A 16,287-nucleotide genomic window follows, 5' to 3' on the forward strand; every position below is an offset into this window, starting at 1 on the left:
TACCTTGACCTTCCGAAACAAAGCTGGCCGATTATAAAATGGTATCGTTGCGTCAATGAATTCGTCGTAAACAATGTTGTAGATATATCTACACAAGCCCGCATCGTGTCGATCCAGGTGTCGATCGCAGTTTGAGATTATCAACGATTGTTATCACAAGGGCACCCGTACATTGCGGCCTAGTCACGGCTAGACCAGCTGGGGGAATGAACCTTACCGACGCCGAATGTTGAAAGTACATATTTAATTAGTGAATCTGATAAGCCAATTGCACCTGAAGCCTTCAATCAGTCCGGTGTCCCCAAATCACATAATGACTGTAGATCTGATAAAAGTTTTAAAAATAAAGTCACAAAAGAGTCACTCATGACATATTCATGAGACAATTGAAACATATAGATTTCAATCGGTCGTCTACTTGCAGCTATCATAATTATTTTAGAGAGCCAGTTTGTCTGTACTGAATTACGTTGGACGAGTTAAACTGTCGATAACATCGCAATGGGCTTCACTGAAATAATCGACCATCAGCCGCCGGAGTCATTACGGTAAACAACACGAAATAAAACAATAATCAATCCGTACGGGCGTCACATTAGGCCGAATACACACAACAACGTTTTGACAGCGGCCGCGACAACCGGGAGCCACCCCTCGCGCGTTAGGCCGCGTTCACAATAGCCGATGCGATGGCGGACCGATAACGCGCGTATGAATAATTCGTGTTATCGCGCCATCTCGCCATAAGCCCTACCTGGCCGCTACCACGCTGCTCCGCAACAGCCGCTGCGACGCGATACTTTAATCCCTTCTCCTACAATAATACAACAAAGGCGATTTTCCGCCGATAGCCTGGTACCGGGCGGCCACCGGCGCTTTTTATTCATTAGAGGGCTGCAAGTTTCGGCCATTGTACTAGATACGCAGTTTGTATACCACTAAGCCTTGATTGTTATGGGATTTCGTGTTTTACAAGCACGCGGGGCTAATAGAAAACAAAAACTATAAACATAATAATAGTACATACGGTGGAAATTGAATTAGGAGATCCTCTTTAGTTATTATCTATGGATCTCTGTGCGAGAATAAAGTTTTAATCTACAAATCTGAAGTTTTAAACAAATATGGGTACCATGATAGATGAGAGCTGATATGAGATTATTTTTGCAGTTTAGCTAAACATAATTTTGCGATGGTAAAACTTTCTAGAATTCAGAAAAGATGTATATTTACACAGCAATCAGAATAATCAATCACCAACCCAAACCCATAGGGGTCAATAAATCATTATTAGGAAAACCCCCATTTCTCACAGAGTAATTAAAGCCAAGTAAATACGAAAATCAAATCATAAAGCAATCATAGCTAAGCCGTTAGTTCCCACAGACGGCGCCGAAACAAAACACCGGAATTGAACCCCGGCCCTTGCCATGTGACTACCCTCGGCAGATGCAGCAAGAGATCTTATCACCACGCCACAGGGCACTAGCGCTGGTGTTCGCCGATGTACACCCGCCTTATGCATTTACTGTAACGGTTTTCTAACGCTTCGGATTTTTTTCGGGTCGCGAATTTTCACAGACTCATTGGGTGGGTTAAGAATAATTAAGATGGGTGCCCGATTGAACCGTGTATTTATTTTTTTGCTGCTAACATTATAAATGATTTGGTTTACTGACACAATATTTATAAACATCCGTTTTGTGTTAACATTTTGAAAATGGAAAAGAAAAAGTAGGTAACTAAGTGTGTAATGTATCTATTTGATTTTGTTATATTGACTTAATAATCCTGATTTTTTTCGGGTCGCGAATTTTCACATACTCATTGGGTGGGTTAAGAATAATTAAGATGGGTGCCCGATTGAACCGTGTATTTATTTTTTTGCTGCTAACATTATAAATGATTTGGTTTACTGACACAATATTTACAAACATCCGTTTTACGTTCACATTTTTTAAATGGAAGACTATCAGGTAAAAAGGAAAAGTGACTTACAAGGAAAATGTATTTGATATTTTGTTATATTGACTTTATATTATCCCAGCAAGTATGCTCGTAACTTTGGTAGAAAATGTAAGCGTTTTCTACTCGTTCGTTAGTAGCAGTGAATAGCGAAATTGTTTTAAAAGTATGTTTTGAGTAATTACTGCTTTCTCCAATCTAGTAAGCAACATGTTACGTGTTGTAATTTACTTTACGAGAATAAGTTTCATCTATTTTTGACAGAGCAATGTAATAAAGGTTTCCAGTACAGTTTTTTCATGATCATTGCCAAAAGTCTGGAAGCTTTCCATCCCACTTACATAAGTACCAACGCCAAATTATGGCATACATATTGGATATCCGTAAAAATTCATTGAGTCCATTAACCCGCCCCTTGGTGTTGCATCCACACAAGCGTTAAGGCGTGGTTACACTGAAACCGAGCTCCCTCCTTTATGCTCTTCGCTTGCGGCGAAAATTGCCCCTTACGGCCCAAAGTGCCTCGTAACTGGTGCATATGTACGTAATAAACTATAATGTGTGTTGTACTCCCCGTGACGTCTTCCGGTGACAGTTACAGCTTGTAATAATTATAGCCCCAGAGTTAGGTGATTTTATTGCCGTTCTACATAGGCTTTATTAATAAGAATTACATTTTCTGCGATAGGAATAATGAATCTAAATGCGAAATTGTTTTTGTAAAACAGGGTAAGATGTTATCTGACGATTGAACGAAATACGAATTTTATTGCTTAATTCAGTACAGGACACGAAGCAGGTTGACTTGTGCAGTACGCGAATGTATGCTGATGTGTATCGATTCATAAACGAGAAGTGACAGCATCGTGAGAACTTTCCCGGGCAGCGTCAAGGTCATGCGGGCAGCGTCGTCCAGTCTGCCTCGGTTTATTTGCACGCCGTGACATCAGCCGCATCCGCATGCGAGCTGCGTGCCCGCGCGTGTGTTCACGCCTTTACAACCGCCAATACGCACGCCATCTTATCCCTTCCACTTATTGTATTTAGACGTGTTATCCTTTGTTCCCGCGGCGGATCATTACGTGCCCGATCATCGGGACATCGGTAATCCCTATGTACGTTGTCATAAAGGACACATTCCCTCGACGAACGCGCCCTGTGAAATGTCCGACGTGTTAGCGAATGATAAATGTAGGCGTCGGTATCGCGTATCGGATCTCACCGTTCGCACGCCGAATTAATTTTAATTTATTGATCGTCGTATCGACGACGAGTATTTTAGGTGCCTACTAACGTCGCAGCGCTGCTTTGCTTTTAAAGTATTTCTTTACAACATTGGCTTTTTACGGGTTAGTAATATATGGCCGGTAAAGTTGAGCTACTTCTCATGATTCTTTTGTTGTGTTCTCACCTTGTTATCCAAATTGTAGCGTTTAACCGACTATTTGCATTAATATGTTAAGTATACGCGTACTTTCTTATACATTCACCACACTGAAAATGGGATGCATAACATGTTATTTCCGATTTGGGTTAACATTATTTAAATGGATTCCTTTTAAATGCGGGAATTATTCAATTCGGAATATAGTCTTTTTATGATAGCCGTAATACAAGTTGTGCTATCAAAGTGTACGGCAGTTAACTTTATAATTGTCAGTAAAAATATAAAATTGTTTATTGTGAACGGGGAACGTCCGCGATCAAGCCATGACGGTCAGATGGAAAATATTCGCAAGCTAATTAGCCGGATTTCCCTTATTATGAAAGTAGGTATGTAAATTATATTTAGAGCAATAAAAAACCTACCTTTATTTCAAAATTTGTTTTATTTTACGATGCACGGTAATCCTATACCTAAAAAGTGAAACCCAAACAAAACCAGTTGCGAAGTGTCGTCGGTTTATGCTTATTTGTTTCTGCATTTATACAGTGGTAGGTGGTTACTGACTGCCACGAGAACTATGGGCTTTTTCACTACTGTATATACTAGTATAGACTTTATCGATCAAACGAACCGGCCAAGAATGTCGTTCGCATTTGCAAAAGTGATCGACTTTGCGTTTGAAAACGTCAATGAACTTGTTCGAGAATTCGGGGAACGCGATCCGCAGCTGAAGTCGAAAGTGATCGAATGGGACTGTTCGCTTTCGTACACTCCCACAGCGCTGTGTGTGTCTTATACTATTTACTTCTAATTCCTCGGTGTAACGTCCAAAATTATTTTATGATCGACATGGCCGCGTCCCGAATGGTAATACGTGCTCACGGGCGGTCACACCTCACGTTCCCTCCTGATTGGATTATAATGCTTTTATATTACAATTCTTATTATTACGGATGGGTGCTACCGAGTGGCGTGTGACAAGTGACGCAGGGAATAACAACTAGTGTCGAAGGCGGACGGAAAAGCTGTCTTGTCGAACGTTGTCGAACGCGCCGACAGCTATGACTTCGATAGATTCGAAATGCTTCTAGTTTAATATCCAACACAGTGCTTGTTTAATTAAAATCTATGTTTGAATGAAGATGAAGATTTAGTTTCCAGTATTAATTTTATAGCTATACTAAATGTCAGATCAGTTTGTACGAGCATTTGAATACAAAGTGTAGATTTTAAAGTTAATTTAAATTGCAAACACTGCAAAACAATGTTGGCGACATCAATTATACGATGAGTAATAACAGCAATTATTTCACATATTTCCACATTTTCGAAATGTTAACGTCACTGTTCGCCTGTTAAAGCGAACTCGATTTTCGACACGACACGATCGGTTAAGCCCACTCGGATTAGAGTTCGAGTAGTCGAACGTCGTCGCATCGTGGGTGTCTCTCTGATTTATTACTGCTCACATCAAGACGGTTATGGACTTTCTATATAATAAATACCAGTAAAATCCTGTTGTCTAGTGGTAAACATAACTAATTAACGAACGGTAGGTCTGTTTATAGAACCAAATAAAATTCTTTACGTAACAAATTCCAAATACTTTACGCTTATATATTGCTTCCTACTTTAAGTATTGCCTAACTCATTATGCCAAAACCCTTTCTAGGCCTACATAACTGAAATTACCGTACATCAAAGTTTAAAATATGATTCTAAACAAATAATGATCTGGGCTTTTAGACGTTATCTAACGAGATAGTATCTACGTCTACAAATAATTGTTGGTCGAAGCTTCTTTAACGCTTAGACATTGCATCAATCGATTCTTGATCATGTTAATTGATTATGATGCGATAACAGTTTGCGATTATCGTCTTTATGTAATGGAGATAAGGTTTGAATTTATTTTGCAGTAAGAGTAAGGAGGTTCTTGTAAATCATACGTAAGTAAAGTATAGGTGTATCATAATGCGGCAGTTTGGTACGAGATGATAGGACAGTTTCTTCTCGATGGCAGTGACGCGGTAGAAGGAATGTCTTGCATACAGGACATGTAATTTCAAGCGCATGCGCCCTGCATACTGAATGCGGCCGCCTCGTTGGAAGCCAGGGTGGGTACATTGTATTTTTATTTTATTTTCTTACGAACCCATCACTTCTCATTAAGTGGCGTTTGGAGAATAACTTAACATCACTAATGTCCGGACACGAATTTTATTGTTATTGCATTTTAATAAATTTTCATTGTTCCAACTTGTCAATGGCTCTCTCGATACATTTCCGAGTATTTAGGAAGGAAACCTACCCTTTGTTATTGTTTATTGGTTAGATTTAAAAGCGTCTATTGAATGTGAATATATTATAGGACACACAATTTCTCCGAACCATTAATAGTTACATACAAACCATTTGATAGGACATTATTGGTTTAGGTACATTAACTCTATTTGACTAAACAGTTTTTATTGAAACATAATTCTACATTAAAAGCTGCGCAAGGCGGATGTACCAGTCAATCGCATTACGCATAGACGTTGCAATAGCCAAACCCAATCTATCACGAGTTAGAAACCCGAATCCGATTCAACTCGATACCTAACCGACAGTTATCGATATGCCAGTAGTGAGACATCGGTACCGTACTCTTGAAAGCGTTCATGGATCTGTAAGAAATTGACTGCTGGCCGCACATAATAAGAACATTACAGAAGGCAAACTGCCAGCATTTGCGAAGCTATGCAATATGCAAACATTTTACTACGCGTTTCGTAGCAGCTACGCGTATTGTAGTCGCTGCGCGTGGCGTAGTCGTATCTTCGTAGTAAATATGTTGCTAGGCAGATGTGCTTTGGTAAATTATGGATATAGCAAACTAGAAACTTTTGAGTGCAATGAGGACAACAGCCTAATGTAAATACCGAGCTTTATCTAGCTATAACTTTTTGCTGCGATTAAATATATTTTTCACTAGCTTTTGTATAATTATACATTCGAATCTTTTAAAGGTATATACGAACATTTGTCGCCCGGAGAAATCATTCCAAACACTATAGGTACACACATACCCAAGTGCATACAACACAGCAACTAATGAATCGCTACTGGAATTATTAACACCTGCATGCGTCAACGAGATTGCACCGATACGAAGTGGACCTTCTGCATACATAATAATATTGTCGGCAATCTTAAAAGCGTGCATAGATCCGTAAGAAGTCGGCTGACCGCAGGGCCACTGTCGGCCCAGTATGTCACGGTACAGTCGCAGCATCAAATGATCAAACGCGCCGAGCACCTGCGTACAGTCGCGTACACTTGCCTACTGACTGAACGCTACATTTCACTTGACAGCTTAGTGTTTGAGTTTCATTTGTTTTTTCTCTACTCAAATATTATAAAGATGGTACTTAATAGGTATGTTCGTTTTGAAAACAGAATTAGGTGTTTTCTTTTGTTTGTTATTGGATGTGTTATCACTTTGAAAGGACAGTGAACTTGTACTAATGGACTTTATAACTCACATTTTGCATTTCTGATTGAGATTGGATAAGTTATCACCTTGTGTTTCGACCAAGAAAGTTGCTTTATCCTTCTGTCTGCATTCTTAATACATACGTACCTTCTCAGACTGTCTCTGATCTAATGTAAGAAAAAGAATCTCTCATGATAATCAGGTACATAAACTTTTTTTACTAAGGAAGTAATTTATAATATTTTGTATTGTAGAGGTACAGTTACTTCTACGTCATTTAGCTGGTAATTTGCAGCTTTTCCTGTCTGATAACTTCTTGAATTCCAGTTGTCAGGCACTTAGTATATGTAGAGGTAGGTACTAAAGTTAGATTTACCGTGCCTTGAGCTATGAATAAAATATGAAGATACTTAATGACACGCTTTGAACATAAAGCGATATATCATGTATGAGTTTACTAGTTTATTTTCTACAATACCTAACGGATTCTATAAATTATTCCATACACTTATGTTAATTGTGAGCATTACTTGTTAATAGAATTATTCAATTTTGAAAGTATCTTTAAAATTATATATTTGATACCTAAAATAATGAATGTAGTGAGTGTGTGAGTGTGAGTGCAGTGAGACTATGCATATAGCATAGCTTAGAAAAGTAACATATTTTATTTAGGACCAGTCCGTTTTATATACCAATGTATTTCCAAATCAATGTAATACAGTACAAGATATAAACATAAGCTGATAATCCACGTCTTAACAAAACGATAGCTTATCTCAAGTGTGCCTTAATCTACCTCATCCACTATCAAGACATACGGTGCGCATGCGATTCCTCAAGTCTATACATCTGCGGCCAATAATAAACGCCCTTTGACGTCTTTGTGATAACAAAACGCGGCAGCAATCACTGCTCCCGCGCACCCATGATACATGCTTGCGTAAATCGGAACAGATCTGCGTACGAACTGATAAGATAATGTCTATTTGTTAGGAAGAAGAAACAAAGTCTTGAGATGAAGTGAAAACTTAACATGTGACAGTTCTTCAGTGGAAACTTCCAGGGTGCTTCAACTAAAAAGAATAAAGAAATATTATAAAATAAAAATCGTGCAACAAACTCGTGCTTCCTCAATAAAAAGAGGAAAATAAACAGAGATGATCCTTAAACACGTATAAAATAAATTAAGTTAGCAACATAACTGCTCAAATAAGCCTCGTAACTCGCATAAAATATAGCAAATAATGACAATAAGGTACCACAAACGCGACTAGACACGACACAAGAACAATATCTACGAGTCGTCATAATCATTTTCATAATTAATAACCATGTACGAGTCACGATGTCTATCATCGAGCGTGATCTAAGAACCAACAGCTTCTCTGAATTTTCATCAGCGAACACGAACAAATTGTTTTACAAGCTACGATTTATTGGGTTATAGGAATTGTTGCGAAATTACAAGTTGGCTAACATCGGCCGGGGTCTGTCTGACCCCACAATCTTGACAATGGCCGGGCGAGAGACCGAGTGTTCCTGTAATAATGCCTATAATGACGGCGCCGGGCAGCAGCATGCTTACATAACCGTTCGTGACTTGCGCATTACGGTATCGGGAGAAAAATACGAGTCCACAACACACAGGCACGCATCTAACAAAACTACACTATCGATATTCCACCATATATTCGGAAATCTACCGTACACGACATATTGCAGCCATCCTTCACGATATGGTGAACTGAATAAGACCTCTCTTCGGAAATGAGCAAATAATTACGTTAAAATACTAATTACCGTCACACACATCGGAGGCAGAGGCGAACTTCTAAACGCAGTTCAATAACGATTAGATTTTAAAACCGATACATATCGTTACTTTTTATTTCTCATTTAACATTTTAAATTACTATGAACTTTTCTATTTAACCAAAAATAATAAATTTCTAAAATAATTATAGAGCCATAAATTGCAATAGAATAATATTAGGATCAGCTGTATGTAAAATGGTATTTATATCACGCGATCGGTCTAATACTTTGATCATTGGAAAGAAAACGTTGCTGTTCTAATTTATTGAGTACTGTATTAATGAGTAGATGTATTTCTATATTAATTTAAATTTATCGATGTTTTAGTCCGCCCCTGTGGAGGTAGGAACTCGTTCCTAGGTCGTCAACGAGCTATAACTTAATCCTACTAGATAAGTTCGATCGACCTTTCGTATGATTCATGATCACGTTGTTACTGTTTATAGTTTTAGTCATCAACACTGTAATTTTACTTATTATCGTCAATGTGTAATTATGACAAAATTTCACATATTTTAGACTATTGAAATAGTATATCATTTTCTAAAAATCTTTTTAAAAGTTCTAACTTTCTAATATTAACGTGTGCAGTAATGCAACATTGCGATTGCAATCAAATGCACGGTCTTAAGGGCTACCTGAAGGGCGTAGTCGTTGTAATTGGTATTGTGTTGATTAATATTTGTGCTAAAGGCTGTCAGCACCCCCTCTTGTCTAGTTAGATTAAGTAATTTGTCTTCGGTTTGAAAGACACATTGCTCGCTCTCTGACTCTTAGGTCAAGTTATTAATATAAAGTTTATTTTATATTAGGTATGTTTGTTTTTATTTTTATTTAAAAGCATGCGATAAGAAAATTGAAAGCTTGTTAGGTAAGTAAAGCGATAACCTATGAGCATCGATCATGCTGTTGTAACATTGCTACAATTATCGTCCATTTTGCGATACAAATCGATCATTCATTTAAGTTCTTTACTAAACAATTTATGAGAAATTATTTCACAAAAAAAAATTATATCATAGGTATGCAACCAACCTTTTTTGACTGATCAACTTCTGAATAGGCATATAACAATACACATTCCAAATTCGAAACAAAATTTTCAAATTGACGCAAGTCTTCGAATTTCTCGATACACTGATTCATTACCATCAACGCGCCATAGACAAGTTCGGCGTTACATTGCAATCAAACATAATAAATCAACAGCAACATTATTACTTACTTAGTGGACATTTTAATCAATGTTATTCCGATGACAGATCGCCGCGATCGACCGCGGTCTGTGATCAATATATAGCCTCTACAAGTCACGAATGTTGGTCATAGTTACGAATAAACAATATTAATTCTTGAGCTAGCAATACGTAGGTTGATGACGTCATCAAAGTTAGTATAGGTCATAGCTCTGTGAACTTGCAATGCGTGTAAAGGTAGAATTTTATGTTCGAACTTTACTGCTCATAAATACACTTTCTGATTGGCATTTTATTTTTAAAAGATAGAAATAACTTTTTATTTGTCTTGCATGCCAGTTCTACTGCCAGACAAAAGTCTGTCTCGACGTAGGTATTTTGTTTACTTTACTATTTAAAGAATTACTTACTGCTCATTTTGAAAAATTTTGACAGAATTCTTGTGAATGCCAACTCCTACCTTTGCTTTTAGTTTCTGGCTTTTTTCCCCTATCTCAAAACCTAACTAATTGTTTACGTAACAAACATTTTAATAACCATCCCTCGTTTAAGATTCAACCATAAAATCTATAGAAACAAAGCTAAACAAGTCGCCATAAGCTCGTAACAGCACACCTGCGCGCGCGTCGCTCTGATGACGGTTATTGTGCAGCCGCAAACTGTGCTCTTATTACCTGAGTACACAGTCGCGGCGAATTGTTGCCTCGTCAGGTGCCGTATGGCCGGGGTCAATGGTTTGATGACCACAGTCTAACTAGATGAGCTAGAGGTTCCAACCTGGCCTGATAGTTTGCAGTTTTTGTAAGACTGGGTTTAGTGGTTTACCTACTGTTGTGGTTAGACTGTAGAAGTTGAAATGGAATGGTAGATAGAAAATAAATAGGTGACTGTTTCTGTATATGTTTCAGAGATTTCCTGAATAGATTGACAGTCTGTCGTTTAAAGAAGGTCAAGAGAATGGATTTTATAAATATTAGATTTGAAATCTTTTTTATTGGAAAAGAACTACTTAATAGGGTTATTTTGCCTCACAGTGAGTCTATCGCCAGTCAACACCACAGCCGTTAACTATTAATTAAAGTCGCCGCTTCAATTAATTAAATTAACTAGAATAAGTGTATAAACATCCATTAATCGTAAATACATATGTAGCTGTAGTATGAGCTGTAAACTAATGAAAAGCATTCGTTTCCTCGTCTATAAACATACGATGCCCTTATTTAATTATCGAGCATAACCAATAGAAATGTAGATTTCCAATCAAGTGCACTCACTGAGAAAATTAAAATAAAACGCTTCTAATAAAACTGATATTTTTTACGGCCCAATCAATAAAGAAGTTAATTTATTCCAGGACTTAAATACAATTTAAACTCGGTTCTAACTCCATTAGAATATAACCCTATGTTGTTAAGAAACTGTGGTAGGCGCCCGACAAAGATTAACGACCGAATAATTCAGAGGCGTCATTACGACTTCAGTATTTAACTGCGCGATTAAAACACTGTTTTTCTTTAATGAGCCCTGATAATAGTGTGTAATAAAAACTCGTATTTTCTTTAAAATAGGTATATTCCGTGATAACACTAAAATAATAGTTGTACCTAATCAATGCACCAACTTTCAGTGGTAGATAAAAATCAGTTAATAAAGCTCGAGTATCCAAGACGATGGTTATCTTCATTCAAAAGTAACAAAGAAAGACAAATGCCACACTTTCCTCGCACAAAGGAGTGTCCATTCTTTACCGGGCGTTGCGGTAATGAGTCTATGTCGCTGGCCCCTGGTAGCAGTACAGAACAGTGGGGCATAAATCATGACCAGCCAGGAAATCATTCATCCTCGGTAATGTGCTGCGAAAATAGGCTTCCACTCGGAACGGCGCCGCGACGCTCACGCCCCGCGCCCTAAATGTTTTCTAAAGTAAAAACGTACGACGTTAATGAAAATATAAATCTCAAATACTCGGCAATTTACACTACAACGGTTTTTTAACGTGTTCTACCCACACGAATGCTCTAATTGTTAATAACTAATTTGAAAAGTAGCAAATGGAAATAAGGATTTTGATTAGTTACCAAAATAACAACGAATCTAAATTGTTAAAAGATCGGCTACAAATTGAACCAAATTGATCAACTGTAGGGGAGCGGGGGGCTAGTTGTAACAGGGGCAAGTAGTAACAAGCATTTTTTTCCTACAAAAAAGAAGAATATTCGTTTGATTTTCAACCTAACCTACTACGTATTACCCATTCTATCGTATACGCGCGATCAGTACCCCGCCGGACGGCGCTGGAAGCGGTGTTGTGCAGGCTCTCCGATAAAGCCAGGTAATGGACTTTTTATTGTTTATAAAAAATTGAATATCGTAGATTTCAAATTGTTTAGAAGTTGTTGATTTATACAAATACATTAAGCAATTATTTAGTTTGATTATATTAACTGGAATTTCACACCATGTAAGCGACTTTTTTTTATTAGAAGTTTTTTCAAAAAATGTCGCAGTGGGGTATGTTGTAACATTTTTACGGGGCAAGTTGTAACTTGTTACAACTTGCCCCTTATTAATTCATAAGTTTTATGGAATCACGCGGGACGTATTTAAATTCCTTCTTTTTTATGTTTTGATTACATTTTTGTTGAACTTCATTGATTTTATCTATTTCAGAATGAGAAACTATAAAAGAAAAACTGAACGTGCTTCTCAAAGCCAAGACGTTTACGAATTAGCGTCTGCTGAAGTCTTGGAAAATAAAACGAGTGTACGAAAAGCTGCACAACATTTTAATTTGTGTCATGTATCGCTATATAGATACGTGAAAAAGAAGAAGAGTGACAAATCTTTATCAGTAGGCTATGTCAAACCTAGATTGGTTTTTAAAGAGGAAGAAGAAGCTAAAATTTGTGAGTACTTGCTTACTTGTTCCAACATTTACTTTGGGTTGCTTCCTTTGGAAGTCAGAAAGTTAGCATACCAGTGTGCTGTTATGATTGAAGCAAAAAACGTTCCTCCGTCATGGAGTGAAAATGAATCAGCTGGGCCAGATTGGTTCAAAAATTTTATGGCAAGAAATCCAAGACTGTCTCTTAGGACCCCTGAAGCTACATCTCTAAGCCGCGCCACATCCTTTAATAAAACCAATGTTCAAGATTTTTTTAGAAAACTTACAGAAGTTATGGATAGGTATAAATTTACACCATCGCGAATATATAATATCGATGAAACTGGAGTGACTACAGTCCAGAAACCAAAGAAAATTGTGGCTCCAAAAGGACAAAAACAAGTAGGAGCTATTACTTCTGCTGAAAGGGGTACCCTTGTAACTCTTGTATGTGCCATTAATGCCTCAGGAAATTCTGTCCCGCCAATGTTTGTGTTTCCAAGGCTCAGATACACTGATATTTTTGTAAGATGTGGACCACCAGATTGTATTGGAGCTGGAAATTCTTCGGGGTGGATGACGGAAAAAGAATTTATTTTATTTCTGGATCATTTCATTAAGTTTGTCAAGCCGTCGGAGAATGAACCTGTCCTCCTATTACTCGACAATCATCATTCACACGTAAACATCTCAGTGGTGAAAAAAGCAAAAGAAAATCACATTATCATGCTATCATTTCCCCCCCACTGTTCACACAATCTGCAGCCGTTGGATGTTGGAGTTTATGGTCCGTTCAAGAATTACTTAAGCCGAACACAGACAGCGTGGATGCATAACAACCCAGGGAAAACTATGACCATATATGACATTCCTGGAATCGTAAAGGATTCTTTGCCATTAGCCATGAATCCTTCTAATATAATGAGTGGATTTAAAGCCACTGGAATATGGCCTCTAAATGCAGATATTTTTAAAGATTCAGATTTTGCCCCATCTTATGTAACGGACCGGCCAAATCCTGCAAGCAATGAATCAGAAACAGATATGAACATTACTGTCTCTAGCTTGACAACAAATCTCCCTAATATAGATTCATTCGATAATTGTTCCTTAGATATAAGTGTCAGTGAAATCATAAGTTCCATGGAAAATTGTGACCCAGTAACTTCAAATTTAACTAGAATTGATAATACTTTATTTACAACAGCTTTACCTGAAGGTCAACCGGAATTTGAGCCGACTCCTGGACCTTCTGGTCTTCAAAAGCAAAATGACTTCTCTCCATCTAAAATAAGACCTTACCCGAAAGCTCCACCACGAAAACTGACTAACCGCCCTCAACGTAAAAGAAAATGCTGTGTCCTCACAGACACGCCGGAGAAAGATGAGTTAGAAAAAGAACACGAAGAAAAGTTAAATAAGACAAAAAAATCAGAAGAGACAAAGAAAGGCAAGGGAAAGGGCAAAAGAACGATGACAAAAGATCGAAGGGAAAAAGATAAGATAAAGATAGTTAAAAGACAAGAGATAGAAAAAGTAAAAAAGAAAGTTCTAAATTCTGATTCGGAATCTGAAACCGAGGAATGGTTTTGTTTAGCTTGTGGGGAAACTTATGAAAATTCAAACGAGGAGTGGATACAATGCATCATGTGCAAGATGTGGGCACATGTAAAATGTGCAACAGGAAATAAGATCTCATTTGTGTGTCTCAATTGTGATTCCGATGAAGACTGATTTCATATTTTACTTACGTCAATCAAAAGGCTGATTACTTAAGAAATTTAGATATTGTTTTTATAAATGGCTGTAAACCTAAGGTAAGGTTCTTTATAATTTAAGAAAGAAAATATTTTTGTTAATTTTTTAGTATGTTTCTATAGGATGAAGAATAAAACTCTAAGTTTGGTATAACTAGGGTTTATAATGGTAAACACGCTAAATTAATCAAAAGTCTGATTACTGAAGTAGTTAAGAATATAAATGTCAATCAAAAGGCTGATTACTTAAGAAATTTAGATATGGTTTTTATAAATGGCTGTAAACCTAAAGGTTCTTTATAGTTTAAGAAAGAACATATTTTTGTTATTTTTTTATTATGTTTCTATAGGATTTAGAATAAAACTCTAAGTTTGGTATGCCTAAGGTTTATAATGGTAAACACGCTAAATTAATCAAAAGTCTGATTACTGAAATAGTTAGAATATAAATGTCAATCAAAAGGCTGATTACTTAAGAAATTTAGATATGGTTTTTATAAATGGCTGTAAACCTAAAGGTTCTTTATAGTTTAAGAAAGAACATATTTTTGTTATTTTTTTATTATGTTTCTATAGGATTTAGAATAAAACTCTAAGTTTGGTATGCCTAAGGTTTATAATGGTAAACACGCTAAATTAATCAAAGTCTGATTACTGAAGTAGTTAAGAATATAAATGGCTGTAAGCTTAAAATTCTTTCATAGCAAAGTTTAAGTAAAGAAAGTACAATTGTTATTTGTTTATTTTTGATTATTTTTCTGTTAGATTAAAAATAAAACTTTAAAGTCTAAACTTGTTTTAGCGTTTGTTAAATTTCTTAGGCTAAATATGCCAAATAAATCTTTGTAAAATATAAAACTGGTTTTCAATTCCTAATGTTACAATTTGCCCCTAGCCTGTTACAACTAGCCCCAATCACGGGGTAAGTTGTAACACTCGTCAGTTTTTTTTCAAAGCCGTTTCTACAAAAAATCATTACAGGTTTGATCAAAAATTTATTTGAAATCGATAGTTGGATAGTTGTTAATTGGAATAGTACTGTTAGATTTCATAAACATCAAAACAGTAAGCTTTCACAGCCAAGAAACGAAAAATTGTTACAACTAGCCCCCCGCTCCCCTACCTATCTAAAGTATTTTACTTAGGAAGTTTAATGTAAAGTTTGATGACAGGCTGCAATCGGTTACTATTTATATTCGGTTGCGAACCTGATACACTTGTAATTCTCTTCACCCAAAACAAAAAAGCAAGAGCGGACACAGCTAACTGTGTTCGAAACATATTTGAGAGCAGAAAAACAACGAGCTCCTGAGGTAACTGCCTTTATACTTTATTTATATTTCTTATCTCATCAGTTTAACTAACGATCCTCTTATCTTTTATTGTTAGATACTCTGTGTATAAAACACAGTATATATAAATCGTGAATTAATAATTAAGTCTCAGTTTATTGTAGTCGCTCAGTTAACAAGTTATTTTGTTGTGGCACGATCGCCATTAGTCGGACATTCGAGCCCAATCAATTAAAAAGAGTACAAGCCACAGTTCGTTGGCCGTTCCCACGACATTTTTGTCATAACTTCTGCTTAAGTTTTGAGCTGTATCCATTCCTAGGGTCGTCCGTAACCGCATATCGATGTATGACAAATCGTGACAAAACCACCGACTCATCTACACTAGTTAGGACTGCACCGTTTTCTAAATCATGCTGCAAGCAACTATCGACCTTATTTGTTTGAGATAAGAGAGTGATAAGGTGGAACTGTAGCGTTACTGGCAGAAAAATAAGGTTGGCATTTGTA

At 36.8% G+C, this 16,287-nt stretch overlaps 2 protein-coding genes across 5 annotated transcripts in view; one reads left to right on the forward strand and one right to left on the reverse strand.

The window, feature by feature from the left end:
* Positions 1-16,287, reverse strand: part of LOC124630297 (GATA-binding factor C-like) — a 93,791-nt gene that overhangs the window by 61,295 nt on the left and 16,209 nt on the right. The window lies entirely within an intron of this gene.
* On the forward strand, positions 12,006-15,343 carry LOC124630296. Its single transcript, XM_047164123.1, has 2 exons — positions 12,006-12,176; positions 12,515-15,343. The coding sequence occupies exon 2, from the start codon at positions 12,516-12,518 to the stop codon at positions 14,460-14,462; it is 1,947 nt and encodes a 648-aa protein (XP_047020079.1). The 5' UTR covers positions 12,006-12,176; position 12,515; the 3' UTR covers positions 14,463-15,343.

Source organism: Helicoverpa zea, chromosome 5 (assembly GCF_022581195.2).
Source record: "Helicoverpa zea isolate HzStark_Cry1AcR chromosome 5, ilHelZeax1.1, whole genome shotgun sequence".
Lineage (NCBI taxonomy): Eukaryota > Metazoa > Arthropoda > Insecta > Lepidoptera > Noctuidae > Helicoverpa > Helicoverpa zea.